Source organism: Lonchura striata, chromosome 6 (assembly GCF_046129695.1).
Source record: "Lonchura striata isolate bLonStr1 chromosome 6, bLonStr1.mat, whole genome shotgun sequence".
NCBI lineage: Eukaryota > Metazoa > Chordata > Aves > Passeriformes > Estrildidae > Lonchura > Lonchura striata.
Window position 1 is genome coordinate 68,893,719 of NC_134608.1, and position 25,842 is coordinate 68,919,560.

General features: G+C 48.6%; 2 protein-coding genes across 2 annotated transcripts in view; one reads left to right on the top strand and one right to left on the bottom strand.

The window, feature by feature from the left end:
• LOC144246561 (uncharacterized) overlaps nucleotides 1-25,842 on the bottom strand; it is a 1,050,450-nt gene that overhangs the window by 723,767 nt on the left and 300,841 nt on the right. The window contains exon 8 of the mRNA XM_077784471.1: nucleotides 13,633-14,717. Coding sequence (XP_077640597.1) covers nucleotides 13,633-14,717 — 1,085 coding nt within the window. The remainder of the gene's footprint in view (nucleotides 1-13,632; nucleotides 14,718-25,842) is intronic.
• On the top strand, nucleotides 22,257-25,471 carry LOC144246443 (uncharacterized). The gene is given in 5 exon segments (XM_077783836.1): nucleotides 22,257-22,268; nucleotides 22,970-23,190; nucleotides 23,272-23,641; nucleotides 23,701-24,401; nucleotides 24,403-25,471. Coding segments are annotated over 5 exon segments (2,313 nt in total). The 3' UTR covers nucleotides 25,412-25,471.

Here is a 25,842-nt window from a genome sequence, read left to right on the forward strand (position 1 = left end):
AAATTGTTTTCTCTTTCGTTTCCCTCTGTGCTCCTCTGTGGAAAATGCTGGGAGGCAGAGCAATGTGCTGCCACAAGGGCTCCCTGATTAAAGGAAATTCACTCTCCGTGCCCCGCTCAGCCCTGCGGGCGCCGCGGGATTGAGAAGAGGCTGCCACTGCTCCGGGTCTGTGACTGGACAGGATTGATGCATCATGCATGAGATCGATGAATATGCAACAGGCTGCTGCTTTTAGGGTTATTCCTTGTTCAAGGCGTGGCTTTGGCAGCTCAGTGCCCGAACCATCCGGACGTCCGTAATCCCTCGCTTTTTATTGTCTTGTCACTGTCCTGACCTCATTGTCCACATTGTTATTGCTCTGATTTTATCGCTGGTTTTTAATAACTGTTTTATTACTAATAAACTTTTACAATTTTAAAAACCAACTGACTGGTGTTTTCCACAGTGCCCAAAAACATCCAGATGTCCAAAATTCTTCACTTTTTATTGTCTTGTCATCGTCCTGACCCTCATTGTCCAGATTCTTATTGCCCCGATTTCATTGCTATTTTTATAACTATTTTGTTACTAATTAACTTTTTGAATTAGTAAATTTTTAAATTTCAAAAACCAGCGAGTGGTGCTTTTCACAGTGCCCAAGAACTCCTGGATGTCCAAAATTCATTTTTTATCATCTTGTGGTGTTCTCATCCTCATTGTCCACATTTTTATTACTCTGATTTTATTTACTATTTTTTTTACTCACTATTTTATTACTAATAAACTTTTAAAATTTAAAAAACAACTGATTGTTATTTACCACAGTGCCCAAAAACTCCTGGATGTCTGAAATTCTTAATTTTTTATTGTCTCATGGTGCCTGACCCTCGCTATCCACATTTTATTACTCTGATTTTATTTTTAAATTTTATTTTATTTTATTTCTTATTATTTTATTTTTATTTTTTATATGTCTTAATAATTGTTTTATTACTAAGAAACTTTTAAAATTTCAGAAACAACTGATCTGTGTTTTCACAGTGCCCAAAAGCTCCTGGATGTCCAAAATTCTTCATTTTTTATCATCTCGTGGTGCTTTGACCCTCATTGTCCAAATTTTTATTGCTCCTATTTATTGCTATTTTTATAACTATTCTATTACTAATTAACTTGTTTGAATCAGTAATTTTAAAAATATTTTAAAGAACCAGAACTGGCATTTTTCACGGTGCCCAAAAACATCTGGGCGTCTGAAATGATTTTCTTTTTATCGCCTTGTGGTGGCCTAAATGTCATTGTCCAGATTTTGATAACTCTGATTTTATTTTGTATTTTAATTTTATTATTTTTATTATTTTAATTTTTTATTTCATATTTTAATAACTATTTTATTATTAATAAACTTTTAACATTTCAAGAACAACTGATCGGTGTTTTCACAGTGCCCAAGAACTCCTGGGTGTCCAAAATTATTCATTTTTTATCATCTTGTGGTGTCCTGACCCTCATTGTCCACGTTTTTATTGCTCCGATTTTATCGCTATTATAATTATTATTTCATTACTAATTAACTTGTTTAGTTATTTATTACTAACTAACTTGTGTAATAATTAGTTTATTATTAATTAACTTGTGTAATTAGTGATTAGTTTGTGATTTTACAGACCCGCGATCAGCGCTTTCAGAACTCGCGGCGAGCGGGAAACGTTACACGGGAACGAGCTTTGGATCGATTCCTGTGTGATACTGATCAATAATCAATAATCAGTAACTAATGCTGGATCGATTCCTGTGGATTGCTCAATAATCAATAATTAATAAGTAATACTGGAACTATTAATTTGTGATATTGATTAATTAATAATAAATAATTGACATTGGATTGATTCCACTGTAGCATTGATTAATAATAAATAATAATAAAGAGTGGATAAAAGTTTCTGTAATATCGAGTGATTAATAATTAATAATTACTAATATCGAATAACATAGGTTGATTCCTTTGTGATACTGATTAATAATTTATAATTTATATTGGATTATTTTATTTTTAACATTGATTAACACTATTGGATTTGTTACTTTGTAATATTAATAATAATTAATAATATAGGATTTATTTCCTTGTAATATTGATTAATAATAAATAACTAATAACAGTATTAATTTATGTGTAATATTGATTCTTAATAATCAATAATTAATAATTAATATTGGATAGATTTCTTTGTAATATTGATTAATTAATCCTTAATAATTAATAATAGATCAACTTCTTTTTAGTGTTGATTAATTAATAATCAATAGTTGATATTGGATAAATTTATTTGTTATGGTTAATAATTAATAATCAATTATCAATAATCAATGATCAATAATTAATCTTGGATTGATTTCTTTGTAATTTGTGAAAAATGCCGATTGAATGATCCGCTGCTATTGATTATTGATAACTCCCTGCTATTGATTATTGATAACACCCTGCTATTGATTATTGATAATCTGCTATCGATTATTGACAACTCACTGCTATTGATTATTGATAACTCACTGCTATTGATTATTGATAATCTTCTATTATTGATAACTCCCTGCTATTGATAATTGATAACTCCCTGCTATTGATCATTGATAACTCCCTTCTATTGATTATTGATAATCTGCTATTGATTTTTTATAACTCACTGCTATTGATTATTGATAATCCGCTATTGATTATTGATAACTCACTATTGATTATTGATAACTCCCTACTATTGATCATTGCTAACTCTCTGCTATTGATTTGGATGTGTGGAGATGAAGCAACAATGGGAATGGAAATCTCTTTTTTTTTCCTTTTTTCCCCATTTTTTTCTCCTTTTTTTGCCCTTCTCTCTCCCGTGACAAAAGCGAAGATATGATGAAAAATCAATAAAATGGGAAACGGAACTTTTCTAAAATTGCTTTTTAAAAAAAATCCAGTGAACAATTGGAGCTGGGTATTGGTTCTCTAATGACTTTAAATTCGTGCTTTGGGTTTTTTAATCAATGCTTTAAAAAAGAACCTTAAAATCCAAACTGGAACAAACTCCTCCAGTGCCACCAACCCCACCGGTGTCCCCAATGTCCCCAAACTCCCCAAATGTCCCCAAACCTCCCCAAATGTCCCCAAACTCTCCAAATATCCCCAAATATCCCCAAACCTCCCCAAATGTCCTCAAACTCCCCAAATGTCTCCAAACATCCCCAGATGTCCCCAGATGTCCCCAAACCTCCCCAGACCTCCCCAAATGTCCACCAGGCCCATCCCTGCCATGTTCTCCACGCTGGGCCTGGTGGCACCTGTGGGGACATTGGGGACATGTCACCGACACGCCCGGGTGGCACCGACACCCCCGGGTGGCACCGAGCCCGTCCTGGTGGCACCGGCCACCCCCCGATGTCCCCAGCTCTGCTCCTGATGTCCCTTAGGAGATCCCAGTCCTGTCCCCAGTGTCCCAAACCCCATCCCCGGTGTCCCCAACCCCGTCCCAGCTGTCCCCAGCCGTATCCCAGCTGTCCCCAACCCCATTCCTGATGTCCCCAACCCTGTCCCCAGTGTCCCCAGGCATCTCTGCTGTCCCAAGACCCTCCAAACCCCATTCCCGATGTCCCCAGCTGTCCCCAACCCCACTCTTGATGTACCCAACTCCGTCCTGGTGTCCCCAGCTCTATCTTCAATGTCCCAAACCCCATCCCAGGTGTCCCCAGCTCCAGTCCTGGTGTCCCAAGACCATCCACACCCCATCCCTGATGTCCCCAGGTGTCCCCAACCCCATCCCTGATGTTCTCAAGTGTCCCAAACTCCGTTCCTGATGTCCCCAGCTGTGGCCAAACCCTGTCCCTGATGTCCCCAGGTTTCCCAAGCTCCATCCCTGATGTCCCCAGTTGTCCCCAAACCCCATCCCTGATGTCCCCATGTGTCCCTCACCCGCCACCACAACAGTGACCCGGTGTGGCACGTCCCAGCCAGGCCCCAGGGTGGTCACCAAGGTGTCCCCCTCGGTGTCCCCCTCAGTGTCCCCCAAGCGTGGCCTGGGGTGTCCGTGGGCGCGGTGCTCCCAGTGGATCTCCACGTCCAGCGGGAAGAAGCCGACGGCGTCGCAGCACAGCTCGGCCAGGAGCCCCGGGGACAGCCGGGACGGCAGCAGGGACACCCGGGGAGGGGCTGGGACACGGGACAGTGAGCTGGGGATACTGGGAGGGACTGGGAGGGTCTGGGACATACTGGGAGGGACTGGGACATACTGGGAGGGAACTGGGAGGGACTGGGATGGACTGGGAGGGACTGGGACATACTGGGAGCAGACTGGGACATACTGGGAGCCCTGGCCCCGCCCATTCCCGGCACTGACCAATCACGTGCAGCCGCAGCACCTGCTGCACCTGCCCTGGGGCGCGCTCACGGAGCAGACGAAGGCACCGTCGTCCAACCCCGAGAGCGGCGGCAGCTGCAGCGACACCTCCCTGGCGCCCCCCGGCGGCTGGGAGGACCGAGGAAACGTTCGGCCTCAGTGGCGCCCCCTGGCAGCTGGGAGGACCACGGCCATTCTGTGCCCAAAATCACACCAGAACACCCCAAAAATACCCCAAAAATGCTCCCAAAAACCCCATGAAAATCACCCACTAAACCCTCTCAGAAACACACAAAAAAAGTCCTCAGAAATCACCCACAAAACTCCCCCAAAAAACCCCAAAAAATGTCCCAAAACCCCCGCCCCACAAACCCCCCAAAAATCACCCACCAAACCCCCCAGGACTTCCCAAAAAGCCACAAAATATGCTCCCAAAACCGTCAAAAAATTGTTCAATGCCCACAGCGCCCCCTGGTGGCCGGGAGGACCAAGGCTGTTCCCGTGCCAGTGGGGCCCCCTGGTGGCCGGGAGGGCCAAAACCACCCACTGCCAGTGGCGACCCCTAGCGGCTGGGAGGACCAAAGCAGTTCCATGCCTGCAGCGCCCCCTGGTGGCCAGGAGGACCACGGCTGTCCATTGGCGCCTCCCAGTGGCCAGGAGGACTGAGGCCGCCCACTCCCAGCAGCGCCCCCTGGCGGCCAGGACGACCCGACACCCCCCCCCCGCTCGGTGGCGCCCCCCGCTGTCCCCGCAGGGCTCCGCAGCCCCTCCCCTCCCCTCACCTGCGCGGTGCCGGGGGGGCTCCCCTGGCCCCCCAGGAACAGCAGCACCCCCGGCGCGGCCTCGGTGCGGCGTGCGGCGGCCGAGTCGAAGGCCAGCAGGCGCCGCGTGGCGCCGTGGCGGTGTCGCAGCCACTGCAGCGTGAAGGGCTCGGCCGGGGGCGCGAAGGCGCAGTGCAGCCGCCCCGGCGCCCCCAGCAGCGCCCGCGTCTGCGGCGTCCGCGTGGACACTAACAGGGACACTGAGGCGTGGGACAGGGCGTCATGGGTGCGGGGACATCAGGGACAACAGGGGGACATTTGGGATGTGGGGACATCAGGGATGTGGGGGGACACTGGGGAAATCAGGGACAATGGGGATGTGGGGGGACATCAGGGATGTGGGAACATCAGGGACATCAGGGATGTGGGGACAACGGAGAGACACTCGGGACATGGGGACAGTGCGGGGGCATAGGAGACATTGGGGGACATGGGGACAATGTGGGGACATTGGAGACATTGAGATATTTGGGCCAATGGGGAGGGGACACTGGGGACATCAGAGACATCGGGGATAATGGGTGGACACTGAGGACATGGGGACAATGCAGGAGCATAAGGGACAATAGGGGGACATCAGGGATGTGGGGACATTTGGGGGGACATCAGGGATAACGGGTGGACATTGGGGACATCAGAGACATCGGGGACATTGGGGACATCGGGACAGTAGGGGGACACTGGGGACAATGGGGACAATGGGGATGTGGGGTGTCCTGGCTTGTAAGATAAGCATGTATTCTATTTGCCATCTGTTGGAGGTTGGGCAGTTTTCTTATCTCTTCCAAGAACAATGTCTCCTTCCGGGGAGAGATCTTCTGTTCATGGACCATTGAATAACTCACTGCATGACTGATAAAGTTACATCATCCCATTGTGAGATGCTCCACCTAGAGGGAGGAGCCAAGCATTCCTACCTGCATAAAATCAGCACTTTTTGAGACACTGGCAGCCAGTTCGCTGGATTCCCCGAGGAGCAGCATCTTCTCTGCTGGATTCCCAGAGGAAGACCAGGCCCAACTACTACCAGACCTTCAGAGAAAGCTCCACCCTTCTAGAGATCACCGCTTCAGCAGCATTTCATCTGCCACTCCAGGAGGAGCATCCACCATTTAACTGGACTGTTACCAACACCCTGACTCCTCAGGGTGTCAGGTTTCTGACTCTATCACTAGTTTTGTTTGTACTAATTGCATTTTTTTAAATTTAGTTTTTTCCCTAGTAAAGAACTGTTATTCCCATTCCCATATCTTTGCTTGAGAGCCTTTTAATTTTGAAATTGTGGTAATTCGGAGGGAGGGGGTTTACCTTTTCCATTTCACAGGAGGGTCTTGCCTTCCTACACAGACTCCTGTCTTTTCAAACCAAGACATTGCATCAGCCCGTTCAGGGAAAACGGCTAAAGATGTCTCTAGAACTTCACTGCTGCTTTTGTAACTCTGGGTATACCACCTGAAGTAAAGGCAATGGCCCAACTTATACTTCCTGCTGAGTTGCTACCTTTTTTGCCTTTGGGGAATTATGCACAAAACAGGTATTCCTCATTCCTCAAAAGGCCAATCTGTCACTGAATGGGCTCATGGCTCCCTCAAGCGTCTCCTGGTACAATAGAAAGGGGGGGCCAGAGAGGACAACCCTTCCGAGAGACTGCAGAAAGCCTTTTATGTGTTCAACTTCTTGAAATGATCTTTGATGGACCCCAACCCCTGATTGTTTGACATTTTAATTGTAATTCACAATTGCAACAAAAGGAAAAATCCCTTGCCTTAGTGAAGGATCCAGGATCTGGTAAGATATTGGGGCTTTATCCTTAGGTCACCTGATGTCACCTGGTGTCACCACTGAGTCAGGAACAAGAGTCAGGCGACACATAAAGTCTAACTCTCTCCAGGAGACTAATACTAATTTTTTTAGGAACCCATTCCTTTTTATACACTGCTCCAACACCGACCTGACTGGTCCTTTAATCAACACACCTCACATGATTGGCTAATTAAGGAAACACCCTTTAGTAAACATCTTATAAGAAAACAACTGTTCAAAACACCAGCTGCAAGATTGCTTTAATTCTTTCTCTCAGCCTTCTCAAAACTCCCCAGAACAATTCCTAGGAAAGTTTACCTGGCTTTCTCTCTGACCAGGCTGGGGTAGAGGTTTTGCTTGCATGTCCACAGAGAATGGTTCCAAGTGGATTCCAGCAAACAATGTGAAGGCGTTTTGAGATTCTTTGACTGCATCACTTGAAGATTCACCTTGAACATCAACATTGGAAGAGAACCCTTGTGAACAGGACCTCGCCACCACATCAGCACCTGTTTAACCTCTAGCAGACTTATGCCCTTGGGAAAATGGTTATGATTATCCAGTGGTATCAGGGCTTACAGGGCTAGATTAGCTTCTGGGGGATTGGAGACTTGGTGGATGGATAAGAAATTTAATTAAAATAGGCTTATATGTATTAGGATTATATTATGTATTGTTATGCTTATTCCTTGTATTTTATATTGTGTGAAAAAATTAATAGACAAATCACTTAAGAATGTATTTTTGTTTGAACAGATAGGGGGAGGTATGGGGAACAAACCAGAGAGTACAGTGGAACTGATAAAGGGGCCTGATATCTTCTTCTTCTGCCTGATTGAGCAGAAACCATGGCAGAGACAGACAGAGAAAGTCTCCCTGGGCAAGAAGTGACCAAGAAACATATTGTGAGACATAGTGATAAAATAATGTTACCAGGTCATGTAATGTCATAAAGAAGTGTAACCAATGGGAAATTGTTACCAAAACCAGAGCCCTATATAAGCACCATACAAGTGAAACTCTATATAAACACCTGGTACACTCAATAAAATTGGCTTCTGATCCCAACTCAGATGCCCCCGACTCTCCATCATTGATAACCCCTGGTCTGGGTGATCCCTGTTGGGTGGGGGGAAGGTGTTGGAGAGATTTCTTTCCCTTCTCCTGCTGTGATTTGGATGGTAATAAATTCCCTCCCTGTGCCCGGGCTGGGACTGTTTTGCCAGTGCTGGTGCTCGGGGCGGGATCTCTCCCGATCCTTTTCCTACTCCCGCCTTCCCTCAGCCAATCAGAGACAGCGCGGCTGATGACTCACCAGTTGCTGGGCAGACCCGCAGCGACCAGCGGTCCCGGCCGGACCCGCCCCGCCACGGCCCGAATCCTCCCAAATCCTCCCGAATCCTCCCGAATCCTCCCGAATCCTCCCAAATCCTCCCCAATCCTCCCAAACCCTCCCCAAATCCTCCCAAACCCTCCCGAATCCTCCCTGCCCCATCACAGGGGGTCCTGTGCAAGGCCACGGGGAGCGGCTGCGGCCGCCGCTGGCTCAGGAGCTCTGTGGGCAGGAAAGGGGGTGACACTGGGACTGGGGGTGCTCGCAGGGCTTCCCTTAATGGTGCCTCCTTTGGTGTTGGGTCAAGCGAGAGCTTCTGGAGAATCTCTCCCCACACACAGGACACTCACCGGGCCTCTCCCCGGTGTGGATGTGCCTGTGGGTGACGAGGCTGGAGCTGTGCTTGAAGCCCTTCCCGCACTCAGGGCAGCAGAAGGGCCTCTCCTGTGTGTGAATCCACTGATGCACTGAAGCATGGACAGACGGCTCCTCAACTAATTAAAGCTGGAAAGAAGGGTATTTTATTGCAGTGCTGGACACATGTGGAATCATTTCCAAGTACATGTGCAAGGAGTTGCAGACTCCTGCTTTCTATTTATACAGGAAAGGTTTTACATATCCAAGCTGTTTCTAAGGACACATAATACATAATCATTACCTGCCCGCTTTGTATTATAATCAGCTGAATATCCATTACGGCTGTGCAATCGTGTTTCCTTAACTGGGTCTTTGGGATTTTGAAATAAGGGAGTGGGTGTAAGGGAGGAAGAAAGCTGTCTTCCTCAAGGTAAACTCTTCACCCATGGCCAGTTTGCAGGACTTTTTGATCTGCTGGTCACGGTAGCGTCTCCTAACTGCTGATTATTCTTAAGGCAAGATATTTCTATGGTCTCTGCTCCTTCACAATTCCTACATCTATCCCTGTCACTCCTAGCTTTACTTTTCTAATATATTTGCTACTCTTTAACTAAGGCATGTGATTTTTGCTAGCAACTTGGCTTCTTAACTAATTTTAAAATCTTAACTAAAATATGTAATCTTCTACTATCTCAGTTATATTCCCAGATGTCCCCTTGACTCATCCACAGTTTTCATTTATCCTAAATACTTTTCCAGCTGACCCCTTGGCTCATTACGATGAGATTGGAGCTTCTCAGAAACCACTTCCTACACTTGGGACACTCATAGGGCCTCTCCCTGGTGTGAATCTTGTGGTGCTGATGAACTTGGAGATCCACCCAAAGCCCTTCCCACACTCCCCACACTTGTAGGGCTGATTGATTCCCCATCTGGATCACCTGGTGCCAGATCAGGTCTGATCTCCGGAGCTCCAGCTGAAGCCCTTCCCACATTCCAAGCGCTTGTGGAGCTTCTGACCGCCATGAGTCATCTCCACCATCTCTGAGTGCCAAATGGATCTCTGGCTGCCTTCTAGGCACAGAGGGGCTCTTACCTCCTCACAACTCCCGGGGCTGGGTTTGCAGCCCCTCCTTGTGTGGGATCTCCAGGGCTTTTCCTCCCCATTAGGTTCCCATGCTGTGGAGCTGCTCAAAACAGCCTCAAAACAGAGGTTCTGAGCAGAGATTTGTCCTCCCAGGTCTCTGTCTGCAGCTCAGTGCCTGGGGTAAGGAAAGAAAAGAAGAGGAAGGGATGTGGAAGGAAGAAGGATAGAATGAGAAGAGGAAGGAGGGTGGACAAGGAGAGGATGGGATTTGCCTCCATGCCAGAGGGAAGGGGAAGGAGATCCCACCAATTCATCCCTGGCAGGACAGCGTTGGCAGCAGCGCTGTCCTGCAGCCAGGGGCAATGTTGGGCTGATAGGTGGAGCAGAGGAGAGGGGGAAAGGGGCAGTGACTTCCTCCTCACCTGCCTCAGTGTTCCATGCTATCTTCCTTTTCCTCACAGCCTCCACCAGCTCCACCTGCACAAAGGTTGGGATGGACAAATCCTGGCTTGGGGGAAAAACAAAGGGTGAGCACCTTGGTCCTGCTGCCCAAGTCCAGCTCGAGAAGTCACCACCCTGTTCACAGTTGGATGGGCCCAGACTCTGCTCATCTCCAGAGTCCCCCACTCCTCCAGGCTGCTGGGATCCCCCAGCTCCAGGATTGGCCATTGCTGCTCTCCCCACTCCGATGCCAATTGGAACCCCAAAACCAATGTCCCCCCCAAACTGTTACCACTGCCCCAGCCAGTACAGAGATCGCTACAGGAACCCTTCACAAGTCTCCAAAGGGGCATCTGCGTCTCACCTTTGGTGCAATGCAAGATCCAAATATCCCTTTTCCTGCAAAAAAAAACTCCCAGAGACCCCCCAATGGATTTGGGGTGAGCTCCCCCTCCCCACTTACCTGCAGGATCTGGGGCAGTCAATGCTGCCATGACCAGGGGAGCTGCAGACTCGGCAGAAGGGCAGGCAAACCGTGTGGATCTGCTGCGGTTCCTCCTCTTCCTCCTCCTGTTCCTGTTCCTTCTTTTCCCTAACCTCCTCCTCATCTCTCTCTCCTCTTCCTATTGCTCCTCTCATTGACCACCCCAGATCCCCCTTTTCTACCCACCTCTCCCCCATGGCTGCAGCACCAGCGTTTGGATAGAGGGAACCTCCCATGAGCCCCCCAGGTATGGGCAGGGGGCTTGGGGACCCACCCAGTGCAGATCCATTCCCCCCTCCCAGAGCCTCACGGAAATCACTCCAGGGATCAAGTGATGGGGACACTAAGGGATCCCCATGGAACCACCCATTTTTGATCCCATCCCCACCCTTCCCTCCCCACTCCCATTGTTCCCCCAACCCAAAGACCCCTCCCAACTCAATCTGAGGGTCCCATTCCTCTCCTGGTCAGAATCCTCTTTTCCCCTGCTCTCCCACCCCTTCCCCATTGTGCCTCCAGCTCTACCTCTCACCCCTGGGCTTGGGTTTGGGGATCCAGGCCCCTCCTGTTCAGTTTGGGGATCACATCCCCCCTTTCCCTCAATTCAGGCAGCTCCTGGCAGCTTTTTCCTGGGAAGAATCCCTGAGTTTTGGGACTTTTAGGATGTAGCTTAGGAGGAGGACAGCTCTGTTGGGCTTTCCCCTCCCTGTTGTGGCCCCTCAGCTGTTCCCGACACCCTGGGGGTGTTGGGATTTCCCTCCTAGGGACAAGGACATTCATCCCCTTCCAGGAGCCCAATGCCCAGCTGGGGCTCCAGGTCAGGGGTCCTTGAGCAGCTGCCCCAGAACCTCCACCAGGTTCTCCCAGCGCAGCCGGAGCCGCTCGGCCTGGGCTCCCCAAAGGCCTCAGCAAGGTCCAAGTCCTGCCCAGGAACCCTCAACTCCTTCAAACCCAGCATCCCCCTCATCCCCTGCAAGTTCCTCCCATGGCACCGGCCATGGCCATGTCCCCACTTGTCACTGGCCATGTCCCACCATGTCCTCACCCATGGCTGTCTCCCCACCATGTTTCCATCCCTGTCACTGTCCCCCATGTCTCCATCCATGCCTGTGTCTCCCCATGTCCCTAGGGATGGCCCTGTCCCCCTCCATGTCCATGCGTGCCCATGTCACTCTCCATGTCTAATGCTTTTTCTCTTTTTGAGCCTGGTCTTATAAGCTCTCAGAGATAAGCATTATACCCTTGATAGCTCAGCTACCTCAGGTGGCATAAAACAAGCAGGATGGCTCATGTGACAGTGTTGGGAATAAAAAGTTTTAATAAAAGGCAAAAATAAAAAAGCTTTTTACAGAGAAAAGCCAAGTCAGGGCAAGAGGTTCTTGCTCTTGCTAAAACACTTCACAAAAGCAATTAACTTCTTTTGTTCTCTTCTTTTCTAGGGAATTGCTTAGGTGGGACTTTTTTGCTCCTGTCCAATTAGCTACCCTTAAGTTTGAGGTGAAGTCCCCAAGGTCCTATGAGGTGTCTTTCAACCAAATTGAGGAGAGAAACACCTGGCCTTTTGTCCTTTTTAAGGGAACAAAAGGTTAACTTGTTTACTCTGTCAACAGAGGGCACATTCTTACACGTGTCCCACCATGTCTGTGTCCTACCATGACCACATCCACTAACTTAGTTCAATGTCTATTTTTACTTCAATATTGGATATTTTAAAGGGATAAAGAGAAATGAAAACAAAATCAAGGCCAAAAGAAAAAGACTTCCATGTCCATGCCGGCTGAGGATCCACGTGATTGGGTGGAGGGAAGAACCTTTTTGGTGGAGTTTCTAACCCACTGTCTCCAAAATCTTGGTCTTTTCCCCAGTTTTTCCACCATCTGGCTGCAGAAGACACCCTTGGGCAATAGGAAATCAAAATCGTGGAATCCCTGAAGTTGGAAAAGACCTTGTCCTGGTTCAGAGCAAATTTGGGAGAGAACCTCCAAAGGGATTCCTCTGGAAAGCAGATTCAATTGGCTCCTCCCCCAGCCAGTTTGGGAAAAGTATCTCCTTGGAGAACAGTGGAAAAAACTGTTTTTTAAAGAATAAAACCTAAACAATATTAAACAATAAAACCTCTTGCTGCTCTAAAAGAGAGACAAACTCAGGAAGTCCCTCCGTGGGTTGTAGCTCAGCTCACTCAGTCTCTTATCAGTCCCTCTGGTGCTGGAAATGCCACAGTCCAGGCCTGGCCCGCTGGGCCACAGGTGTGAGCTGCCGGTGCTCTTCTGGGTGTTCAGGCCAGAGCAGGTTTAAACAGGTCCAAAGAAAAGGGAAAAGCAGCCACAGTCCAGGGAACTTCTCTGCCACAGCTAGCTAAAACTAATTAACAGCAAAGGAGAGATCTGTACCTCTGTCTGTCCATCTGCAGACAACCTGGCCCAGGAGCAGGAATGTGGAGGAGTGAGTGCAGTTTCTGAAAACAAACTCTGCCCTTCTCTCCCTCCTTTGCTCTCGGAACAAGTCTTAAAGGTGCAAAAATTATAATTCACTATAAACAGAACAGACAACTGGAGATACAAACATCATATAGTCAACCTAGGACATACCTCCAAGACCATTCAGTATTCCTTGAGGCCACCAGAAGATAGGATTGAATGCAAAAGATTTTATGGAGTTGGAAGTCATTAAATCTGCTCTCCCCAAGGAATTCTCATTGTTGGTCTGTGCCCCAATGGATGTTCCTGCCACTGGGTTTATCTAGGTGCCCACAGGGAACGAGGAAGATGTGGAGCCTCCCAGTCAAGAGTCTTCCCAACACAGATAACCAGGCCCATAGATCACCAAGACTGCCCAATGAAGGTCACTGAGGATCATCCAACGTGGATCCTCCCATAGGGAATGGAGCTGGGAGGAGCATAAGAAGCTCTTCCCACCCTTGGGGAGCTCACAGGGCTTCCCCCCTTAGTGGCGCCTCCTTTGGTGTTTGATCAAGGCTGATCTCTGTGAGAAGCTCTTCCCACACTTCCCACACTCGTAGGGCCTCTCCCCGGTGTGGATGCGCCGGTGCACGGTGAGATTGGAGTTGTGCTTGAAGCCCTTCCCGCAGTCGGGGCAGCGGTAGGGCCTCTCCTCTGTGTGACTCCGCTGATGTACGAGGAGACTGGAGCTGATCTGAAACCTCTTCCCACACTGGGAACACTCGTAGGGCTTCTCCCCGCTGTGGATGTGCTGGTGTTTTCTCAGGTCTGAGTGCCACCCATAGCTCTTCCCACATTCCAAGCAGGTGTAGGGCCGTTCCCCAGTGTGGATCACCTGGTGCCGAATCAGGGCTGAGCTTTCTCTGAAACTCTTCCCACATTCCCCACACTTGTAGGGCTTTTCCCCAGTATGGATCTTTTTGTGTTCTGTAAGCTGGGAGTTGAGGCTGAAACTCATCCCACACACCCCACACTCGTAGGGCTTTTCTCCAGTGTGGATCCTCTCGTGTCTCCTCAGGCCAGAGCTGTGCCTGAAGCTCTTCCCACATTCCCCACACTCATAGGGTTTTTCCCCAGTGTGGATCCTTTGGTGTTGCATCAGGTGGCCCTTCTGGCTGAAGCTCATCCCACATTTCCCACACTCAAAGGGCTTTTCCCCAGTGTGGATTACCGAGTGCTGCATCAGGCTGCTCCTCTGGCTGAAGCTCTTCCCACATTCCCCACACTCAAAGGGCTTTTCCCCAGTGTGGATCCTCTGATGTTGGATCAGAATGGAGTTCTTGCTGAAGCTCCTCCCACACTCCCCACACTCAAAGGGCCTCTCCCCGGTGTGGAATCTCTGGTGAAGTCTCAGGCTGGAGCTCCAGCGGAAACGCTTCCCACATTCCTCACACTCGTAGGGCCTCTCCCCAGTGTGGATCCTCTGGTGCTCGATCAGGTGGGAGCTCCGGCTGAAACCCTTCCCACATTCCAAGCACTCATAGGGCCGTTCCCCAGTGTGGATCCTCTGGTGCTCGATCAGGTGGGAGCTCCGGCTGAAACCCTTCCCACATTCCAAGCACTTGTGGGGCTTCTCCCTGCCACGAGGTTTCTCCACCAGCTCTGAGCTCTGGCTGGATCTCTGCCCGCCTTCCTGGCTCAGGGGGGCTCTTTCCTCCCTGCAGCTCCCTGGGCTGGGTTTGCTGCCACTCCTTGTGCGGGATCTCCAGGGCTTTTCCTCCTCCTCCATTTCCTCCATTTTCATTCCTCCCCGGGAATGAAAAATCCTGGTCTGGGGGAAAAAAAAAGAACAGAGCATCTTGGACTGGGAGTTCCTCCTGTCCCCACTTCATCTCACAAAGTCATTGGGCATCGTGTGTCTATAAGAACCTCCAAAACACCAAGGTTCAGCATAAAAATCCTCCAAACTTTTAAGACACAGATCAAAACCTCCCCAAACATCAAGATTCAGCAAAAAATTCCTCCAAAACATAAAGATTCAGCCCCTAAAAAAAAATAAAGCACCAACATTCAGCCCTGGGGCTGCAGCACAGAGGGGACACCCTGCTCCAGGGGGGATGTCCCACAAACGGGGGACCCCATGGAAGGAACCACAGGAAAGTGTCTTTACAAACAGATGCTCTGAAGCTGCTCAGAGATAGGGCCAGGCAACTTTTTTATGTAAGGAAGTGACAGGAGAAGACATCGATTTCAGAAAATTTTATTAATTGATGACACAGACTGCTGCTCAGCCAAGGTCCTGCTCTATTCATGAACTTCCAGAAGAACAACAAAGACTTAACAGAGCCATTAATATCGTTTGCTATACAAAAGTGGGGAGCATATTAATGGTGTATGTAGTAGGTGGACTGGGATATCGGTAGCTCTCAAGTACTTCAGCCAATGAGGAAAGAGAGAGTGAGATGTGGCCAGGAGAATTAGGATGAAAAGGAGGGCTGTGTCCTTCAACAATTGGAGAGATCCCATGGGAAATGTCCCATGGCCTCTCCCAGTTTTAGAAATGAAATTAGTTTTACAGTACTCCTCTGTATTCTTTGTGGACAGAATCGTCTGGTGATGTCAATTTTCCTGCAAACCCTGGGGTTCATCCCAAATTCCTTCCACCCTCCGGGGCGGGCAGGGAGTGCAGCTGAAGGAGCCTCACCCACTTTGGGTGATCGGCTCCCTTGGCTGGCGGCAGCACCGGGGATTGATTGGGGACCCGGGAGTGACCAGGAGACAGGCGAGTGACACATCAGGGGGTCTGTGAAGAGTCAGCAGGGAGAGAGCACTGAAAATCTCATCAGTGAGTGCCCTGGGATCTTTGGGGACTGAACATGGCAGGGCACCCATGGAGGGGAGAAAAGGGAAAGCCAGGGAGGGGTCCTGGCCAAAGGGATGATTATCGCAAAATGTCTCTGAAGGGTCCCCTGGGAGAATGCTGAGGTAGTTTGCATATTCCCCCAGAGGTAATTAAGGACATGAACACCCAGGGGGGTAATAAGGGAAGGGGAGAAGGGATTTGGACAACAGGGGATGGATGGGGTTGGTGTGCTGGGAAGGGATCGGGTGAAGAGGAGTGTGCAGGAATATGGTTCAGGCAAGAAGCAGCAGGAGGAATCTGTGGTAAGAAAAAGGATGATGGAAAAGAGGAGAAAGAGAAAAATACAGAGGACTGAGATGTTTTCCAGCAGGGTCTTATCCTCACATTTGCCAGCTGATCCAGATCCTTTCCATCCCCGGTTTCCAGGAGAGGAAAAGCAGGAGGTCAGGATGCCAGGGATTTCTCTGCGCTGGCAGCGGCAGCACCGGGCGCAGAGGTGCGGCACCGGGAGCACGGGCTGGGGCCTGTGGGGAGCTGCGGGGCCGGGCCGGGGCTGTGGGGCAGCCGGGGCTCAGCGCCGGGCGCTGCCTGACCCCACCAGCCCCGGGCAGGGCCGGCAGTGGCCCCCGGCCCCCAGGAGGCTGCGGGACGCCCCGGCCGCTGCCCGGCCCCGGGGAGCTGCCGGCCCTGCCCGCCGGGGGGGCCGCCTTTGGACACTGCGGCAGGACAGGCACCGGCTCTGCCACACGGGCTGGGCAGGGACCCTGAGCACAACGGGGAAAACAAAGGAACAGCTGGGAAATGCAGAGTGCACATGAAGGATCAGGATTTGCTGTTCAGGATTTGCTTTGGGTCCCTGCAGAAAGGAAAGGTTTTGCAGAAAGCTCAGCAGCTCTCAGAGGATGAGCACCCACAGGCAGTGACCGGGGCTGCAGCAGTGGCACAAGAAGCCCTGCAGCACTTGGGCACAAAGGCACAGCAGCTGAAGGCAAGAAGGGATGAGCAAAAGGCCAAGCTGAAGGCAAAGGCCATGGCAGAGTTCCCACAGCCCCTGAGGGATCAACCCCAGGGCCCAAGGGGGCCCCAGCACCCAGGGCATGACGGGGTCGGCCACAAGCACCTGGCAGAGGCATTGCCCTCCTGGCCAGGGCAGAGCCCACCCAAACAGCCCCTGGGAAGGAGTCAGGGCTCCAGCTGCAGCCCACAAGGACACTGCAAGCACAGACAGCAGCACCCTCAGCAGGAGCAAGTCCACCCCTGCATGGACATGGATTGGCAGGGTGCTCTGAGCTCCCATCCCACCGGGGACCCACCACACTGGAGCCCTGGAGAACATTCAGGCTGGGTCTGCATCCAGAGGAGGCCTCTCCTGATGGACACAGGGGCCTCTCCATCCACTTGGAATCTTACACCTAAGGGGGGAAAATTGTAAAGGAATGTTTTCATTATTAAGGGAATAAATGGCAAAGCTGAACTGGTATCAATCACTTGTTCAATCACTGTTAGGAGCTGTGGGGGGTAGGTTTGAAATAAACTAATTTCTTTTTCTTCCTACTCTGATTGTAATTGACTAGGAATGAATTTGATGGTGGCATTGTAATATTGTAAAAGGTGATACAGAGGCTATTGCTGCTGTACCTTTGTGTCAAATGTCTGGGAAGGCCTGTGCTGAAGGGAACCCAGAGGTGTGGGCAGCCCCAGGGGGAAAATTTGATGTGGAGCCTCTCCAAATTACTTGGAAGCAACCAGGACAAGTGGTGTCTAAAAGCAACACCCTGTTCCAGGGGAGGGAAGGAAGGGCTCACAGCCTGGTATGGAGTCCCTGCTAAAGGCAGTGCTTTGAGAGCCAGGGATGTCTCCCTACAGCACTCCTATCCTGCCAGTCAGGGAATCAGATGGCTCCAATGAGGAGGACAAGAACAAGTGGTAGACAAAGCCCCAGTGAAATGGCTGAATTTCCTGGCTAAAAATATCTTTTGAGTGTTGGGGAAAAAAAAAAACAAATGGTAAATGGTGGAGAAAAAGGTTAAATATTTGGGAAATACTGGGACTGAAGATTCCTGGTGAATTGACCCAGAGAGGCACTGGGCAATCTCAGAAGTAACATTTCCCTGGACCAAAAAGGAGCTGAGACAATTTTGAGGATAAATAGGGAATTACACAGCCTGGATTGAGGATTCTCTGTTCCAGCCAGAACACTGTAGGACTTTTTAACCTCAGACAGCCTCCATGCTGTGGTATGGACAGGAGAAAGAGAGCAAAACTTGAGAAAATGAACAACCAAAAATACTGATGCCTCAGCTCTGTCTCTTCCAGACTCAGAAAAGAAATTGGAATTGTAGGTGAATGTTCAACAGGGCCATGCCAAAGGAATTCTTGGGCCAAAATGTTTCACCCAGTGGCCAGAGTGGCCTCATTGCCTGCAGAATTGTGCAGCCACAGCTTCAGCGGGGACCCAGGACCAAAACCTGATGACAACAGGATCTCCAACTGTTCCAGTCTGCCATCAAGTTCAAGCTTTGATAACCAAAAGAACCTCGCAGTGGATGAGCAGTGCTCAGTTATTACAGTGTGAAGCTTGTTCAGTGGCACAGGAGGGTTCAGAACTGAGGACAGGGGAAGGGTTTAACCCAGCCTCCTGTTTGAACAGCCCACAGAGGGGCTGGGAAGAAACCCAGCACTGCATTCAAGTGACACAGCTCCAGACCCAGCCTGGGGGAGATTCAGGAGACATTGCCTGGCCTGAGGCAGAAAATGTGTTTCTGGATGGCTCTTCAAGGGCAGCAGAAGGGAAAAGAGTTCCAAGACACGCTGTTATTGAGGAAAGGGTATCAGACAAAGCGCAGGTTACCCCCATGGTCAGCTCAACCGGCACAGCTGTGTGTGCTTGTAAGAGCCTGGCACTGAAATGCCCTGAGCAGGAAGGCTTCAATATCTTCTGGTGACACCATCTCACCTAACAGGGGGGCAAAAGCAATTCTGACTGCTCAGCAACCACTGGATCACTTACTAAGGCATTTCTAAAAGACATCATTCCAATAAAAGGGACTGTGGAAGCCATAGACTCAGAGAGCAGAACTAATTTTGCAGGAGAGTTCCTCCAGGGGGTTATGGCAGCTTTAGGAATACAAATGGGACCTCCAGAACCCCTGGCACCCCCAGAGCTCAGGCTGGGTACAAAGAATGAATGGGGATAAAAAGAAACACCTTTAGAAGCTGGGGATTAGATAGTAATAGTTTCAGCAAGTTTTAGAATGGATTTTCTCAGTGAAGATGGAGTCTCCAGCACCCTAACTTTTGGCTATTTATGGAGAAGGCACTGCACATAACAGCTGAGGCTTCCAAAGTGGCTCAAAGTGCAGATGTCTGTTTAGAATGGTGAAGGACATAGGTATGATTCACTAGTAACTTTCAAATACCTGCTCTAAAGCTGGAGTTACTCAAAGAAGAGAGAACTACTTCAACACTTGTAAAGAAGCACCATTATTTCCAAATCTAATTTTCACATGTAGCTGAATTTTTCAAGAATTGTGTTTTTTATCATACTATGAGTGCAAAACAATCTATAAGAAGTGTTTAAAAACAGATTGTTAACAGGAAAAAGTGATCAAAAGATCTATTTCCTCTTGTATTAACAACTGAAATATGACTGAAGAAGGGATCATCTCTGCAGTCCCCTGAACCAAACTCACAACTTCTTTAACAGCATGCTCAAAGTTTTCTATACTTCAAGCTTTTCTAGAAAATTCACTTTCTTAATTTCTGCTGTTTCTGTAGCCCCAGACCCTGTATAGTTTATACCAGCTGCATTCTACAGAAGGGATACCCAACTGAGGATACAAATTGCCTGCTGAATGGCCTTCTCTGACTCCATGCTGTTACTTTTGGCCTCAGATGGCACAGAAAATGCTCTCCAGTTGACTTGCTTCCAAATGCCAAAAAACCCCAACCCCCAAACTTTTAAACATAAAACAGAAGGAAAGCTTAATTATTTGAGTTAAAATAGCACTGCAAAACAGTTATTCCCAAATATAGCAATAAAAGTGTTATAAAAGATGTGCCTCCTGATACATAAAGATATCCTGAAGAATTATTTTGTATTGTTTATATACATTCAAAATTAGTTTTCATCTTTTTTACTGAAAACTGCGTTTTCATAGACAAACAGAAATTTTTCCTATAACTGGATATCTGCCTGGCAGACATAAATGTTTCTGTCAAATTCACCATTCTGCCATGGATATCAGAAGACATCTTGGAGTGACAGGGACAGGGTTTTGCTTCCTTTATTAATGTTTCCATTCTTTGGTTCTCACGTGACCTGTGTCATTTCTTTATTTAAATTCAGAAGCTCTTGCCAGAATACACTTTCAACTTTGTTTGTAGTCGCAATGCAAGAGGTCTTCAACTCTTGCTTTAATTTGGGACAGGATTTATTTCTTCTTGTAACTGAAGACTAATGACAGACATCACCTTCCTCATTTCTCCTGAAGTAATGCCTCAATTCTCTGTCTGGGTTAGCTGGCTAAATTATTTCCTTTCTAAATAGTCAGGTTCTGCTGTGTATAGAGAACTGTGACTTTCAGTGCTTAATATAAGCAAGCACTGAGAGGAGGGATGTACTGAGAAGACGATTTTCTGCGAGATACATATAATACCCTTTCTGCTCCATGTGTTCCTGCTGCAGCCTCAGTTGAGCTGCAGGTCCAGATTTTGATAAGGATTTAAAAAATGTTTGGCACCACTTAGGATCGATTAGACTAGCAATGTCCAGAGGTTTAGAAATTGCATCCTGTAGAAAAGGAGTTTTTCCTCAAAAGCCTGTAAAATGTACAGGGTCACATAGACCAGAAACCTGATCTTTCCCTTATGTCAAAATGGCTCCTAGCTAAATTTCTGGGACCCTCTATGTTAAAATAAGAGAGGTTTGTCAAAGTAAAGCTAATAGTGGCAAAATTCCTTAGCCCAACAAATCAATTGAAATGTCAAGTGCAAATTAAGGATCAGAAAGGAGAGAAAGAAAATAAGAGGTAAAAATAGTCTAACAGAGGCTCCTGACTTAATCATATCAACAGCTGAAGTTAAAAGGTTAGCAGAGGTTGATCTGACTGTTAATGTTTTCTCATCATTTTGTTTATGAGAAAGAAGAAGGGAAGAAGCCTTCCATCCCTGGTATCAGGTTAAGTTCCTCTGCTTGAGTGGAACAACTCAGTACTCCAAATATAAAAGCTCCAAAGAAGCTCACACAAGGATGTTTGTCTCGAACTGTAATTGGAGTAGATCCATTTGTTTGTGTAATTGCCACCATGGTGGAAATCTGTGCTTCTCTATTTGTGCAACTGCAAATATTTTCTAGGAATGAACCATCTGAATTTTAATATCCCATAGATTCAGTGCAATACAGCATATTACAATATCTTGACCTTTTCAGTGTTCCATAAATTGATTGTCTGGTTGTTCCTGTCCCCCCTCGTTTACAGGCCTGGAAACCTTAGAAGAAGAGGTAACATGGCTATCTCTGAGTCGTATCTTTTATATTTATCAGCATTTCCAGAATCACACTTCTAGTGTCTTGAAGGCTTGACAGAAGTTACATATTGTGTGCCTGAGGTGCAGTAGCATATAAAATCATGCCAGAAAAGGCAGGGATGAGTGCCACAGGCGGGCTCACAAGGTTCACCACAGGTGGTCCTGTTGAAGGTCACATTGGTTGACCAGCATTGTTATAAAATTGTGATCTCTCCAGTGAGTTATTCTGACAGCCAGATAAACCTCCAGCTAAATAAATATCATGGGCAACCTTCAACCAACCAAATGTAACTGTTTAATTAATGTGCTTTTCCTAAGTAAATTAAAAAGCAGAGGGAAAAGGCTTCTGGTCTTTAAAGGATGCATAAAGCAGAAAATGAAAGATCTGAATATGAAAGGGAGAGAATCCTCTTAAAGCTGTGGATACAGTGGTAAGAAAAATTATTATTCATTTGCAGACATCACCTCAAACTGATGGACTAGTGAAAAGAAGATACAAATTTTAATAACAGCAAATGTTGGAGTAAGATGCAGAGAAAGAGCAATTGCCACTTTTTCATTACTTGTCTTCCATCAAAGAAGGGAGAGGGGAAATTCACATTTGGTAGTGTTTATTACAATTATTATGCCCTCAAAAAAAGAAAAAAAAAAAAAGCCGCCAACCCCAAAATTATAGAACAAAACAGAAATGCTCTGAGGTGGCTCAAATTCTTCCTCTGAGACTAAATGCAGATATTTTTTCTCAAGATGCTTTTTCACTTCCAGATGTGCCTTCAGGTCCAACATGTGCCTTGAGGTAAATTCCTCTGCCTAGTGAGTGTGCAGCTGAAGAGGCTATTACTGTTTTGGTAGCTTCCTACAAGCATAGCTCAAGCCATCTCATCTGCCCCTTCCAGCAGCAGCAGAAAGAGGTGTTGAGGTGTTTTGTCTCAAGCGCTGAACAGAACAGGATGCAGATTACATGCATCACCTTTTGAAGTCTCACATCCAGTCTGGGGTAGGGGGAGTGCTGTGTGGCTGTGAGACAAACTACATAAGAGAGCCTGAAACACAAAAAAAGACTTCAGTTCCTTTCTTCTCTGCATCGGGGCCATGATGAGTTCCATGACCGGGCTGGGACGGCGGGCGGGGCTGGCCTGTGATGCGCTCTGGGCTCTGTGACAGCACAGGGGCCGTGTCACAATGGGGGCAACTATAAAAGGCCCCAGGCCGGTGCCGCTGCCCCAGTAGAGCCTCGGCAAGCGGTGAGTACACAGCAGAGGGGAGAGGGGGCTGGAGGAGGGCTGGGACAGGAGCGCCGGTCCCCGGGGCTGCCCCGTCTCCAGGGCCCAGCGCCGGGCGCAGCACCTTGCTGGGGGCGCGGGGCGCGTGGGGCAGCGGTGCAGCCTTGCCAGCTGCCGGGGGCCCTTTCCTTCCTGCCACCACATCCCTGCCGCTCCTGCCCCTCACTGTCTCCATTCCGGCCCCACTGAGCCCCTCCTGTGTGTCCTCCTGCAGACCATGGCTTTACTGTCACTGCTGTTTGTGCTTGTGCAAAGCCTGATCCAGTACCCCCAGCCAGCTGGGGATGGGCTGGATGAGGCCACGCACCAGAGAATGCGGGAGCGTCAGGAGCTGCTGGACCGTGAGATGGCCCGGCTGATGCAGGAGCTGGAGCAGGGGCCCCTGCAGCAGCAGGATGAGGGCTGGGGAGCCATGCTCTTTGGTGCCCTGCAGCAGTGGCCATTCTGGGTTCTTGCTGGCATCCTGCTCCTCTTGGGCCTGTGGCTGGGCTGCAGGAGAAGGAGCTGTGAGGCCAGCAGCAGCAGCAAGGACCAGAGCTCCCGCAAGACCTTGGGAGATGAGAGAATAACTGAACAGGAAGAAGACACCGCTGATCCAGAGGAAGGTGAAGAAGACAGAGATATGACTCTGGAGGCAGAAAACAGCGGCACTGAAGATGACAGAGAAGGCAGTCCTGTGGCTGCAGATGATGGCAACAAGGATGATGCCACTGAAGACAATTATGATGTGAAGATGAAGGAGGACAGCGATGTCAACAGTGGCAATTATGATGTGAAGGAAGACAGCGATGTCGACAATGGCTATCACTTAAAGAAAGAAGGACAGAGTGATGGGGATATGCCAGGAGACACTACCACTGAAGGAAATGAAGAAGAACCTGGCAATGTTGCTGGAAATAAAGAAGATCTAGAGAGGCAAATGAAGAAAAAACCAAGGATGTACAGGTGGACCAAGACAAGGACACTGGAAAGGAAGAAGGAGAAGGAAATGAAGAAAAAAACAATAGTGTTACTATAAAGGCAGGCAAAAACACTGATGTAAATGAAGGTGAAGACAATGTAGATGGAACAGAAGAATACATGGATGTGAAGGTGCAGGAAAGCAGATGTGCCAATGACCAAAGAAGTAAAGACTGGACTGGGCAGGAAGATAGCAATCAATGTGGGAATGAAATTGCCCATAGTGGTTTTCCTGCACCTGAGGAAGTAAATAAGGATGTGATAGCAGAAGATGGCAATGACAGAAACAAGGATGAATAACAGGCTGATGTGAATGTGGAGGGAAACAAGAATAATGATAGACAAGAAGAGGAACAAGGTAATGTGGCTGCCAGTGAAAAAGGTGGCAGTGATGGTGGCAGGGAAGAAAATGCCAGTGGTGGAATTGAAAACAGAGAAGACACCCAAGATGCTGGGAATGAGAAGGACATCCTTTTAGTGGATGGTGTAGAGTGGCCTGTGGAGGACCTGGAGAGAGGCTGCTCAGTGACAGCTGAGCTGATGGAGAGCTTCACACGTGTCTTTGTGTACAGTGTGAGCAATAGCTTTGATCTGGTGCCTCAAGTAGCCATCGGGGTGGGCAGTGCCTTTGAGGGCTGGAGCCCCCATGAGTGGGATGGGGTGTACCGTGTGCTGGTCCCACTGAATCCCGCCAGGGCACACCTTCCACCTAGAGCCAAGCAGTGCAGGGCAGACGGCAGCAAGGACCTTCAGCGTCCGTGTGGAGCTGGTGTGCACGTGTGAGAGCGAGCAGCTGGGCAAGAAGCTGTTGTGCCTCCTGCACCACTCGCAGGAGGAGCTGCGGCGGAAGCAGCAGCGCAGCCTCCTGGAGACACTCTGCACCGGCTCCTACCTGGATGTGGAGAAAACCTCCCGCTGGTTCTTCCAGATGGTGAGATGCTCGTGGCTGCATGTGCCTCAGTCATACTCATGGCACTTGTTGTTTCAGCCCTGCAGCCGGTCCTGCCAATTCCAGCTGAGCAGAGGCAAGAGGACCCTGTCGGTGGAGATGCTTTTTGGGGTGTGCCAAGGGGACTATGACATCTTTGTGGTCAACCAGCCCTTAGAGGCCCAGAAAGGCAACTCCGGTAACCTTGTGAGCAGTCAGCCCGCCAAGGCCAACATCCTCACAAGAACAGCATGGCCTGAGACATTCGCTGTGGCGGAGGCAAAATTCTTCCAGCACATTGCCAGGCAGATACCATGTAAGAGGTTGCACCTGAAATACCTGCAGCTCTTCACCTGCATGCTGAGCGGCACAGGTTTTTCCACCTCTAACTGGAAGACTCTGGTCATGCATGTGTTAAACATCTTACCACCGGTCTACTGGCGCAGGAAGGAATTTCCACTGCGGCTGTGGGACATCATGGCATACAAGCAGCTCTGCCTGAAATGGAAACGCCTGGACCATTTTGTTCTAGGCAACGAGAAGCTTCCTGCAGAGATCAGCTTGCCGCCAGCAATGCAAAAGGTTGAGCCACTCAACCTCTTTGAGTACCTGGCCCGAGATCCGGATGCCCACAGAAAGGCAATGGAGGCTTATGCTCAGCTGCACTTTCGCCTCTGGATGATGCTCTCCAACACTGAGAAGAATTCCCTGCACAAAGCTCTGATGGAGAAGTTCACAGCCGATTGCTGCGACGTCGACTCTTTGTGATTGTTGTATTTGTCCGTGGCAATCCTGAAGCTGCTTTCCTGCTCCTGTGAAAGGAAGATGGTGCAGCACATGGTTTCGTTGTGCAGACACTTCCATGAGTGGCCTTGCCCTTCACCTTCCATTTGCAATAGTGCTGTTGCCTAAGTCAAGGAGGCAGAAACTGGCTCCACCTGCACATCCTCGCAGAAGAACAGTGAAGCTGATGGAGGTTGCTTGGAATACCTCAAAGACAACAACCTAGCCTGTTAGGGACTTAATGTAGTTATTTAGTGAGTTGTAGTTTTAATTAGACTTGTTTCTTAGCATTCATTCCAGAGGCCCTTTAGTGTTGGCAGTATATAACTATTTTGCAAAACTACCCTTAGTGTAGAGAAATAGAGTTTAGACTAGATTAGTTTAAACCCTTAGTTTAGAGAATTACCCTTAGTTTA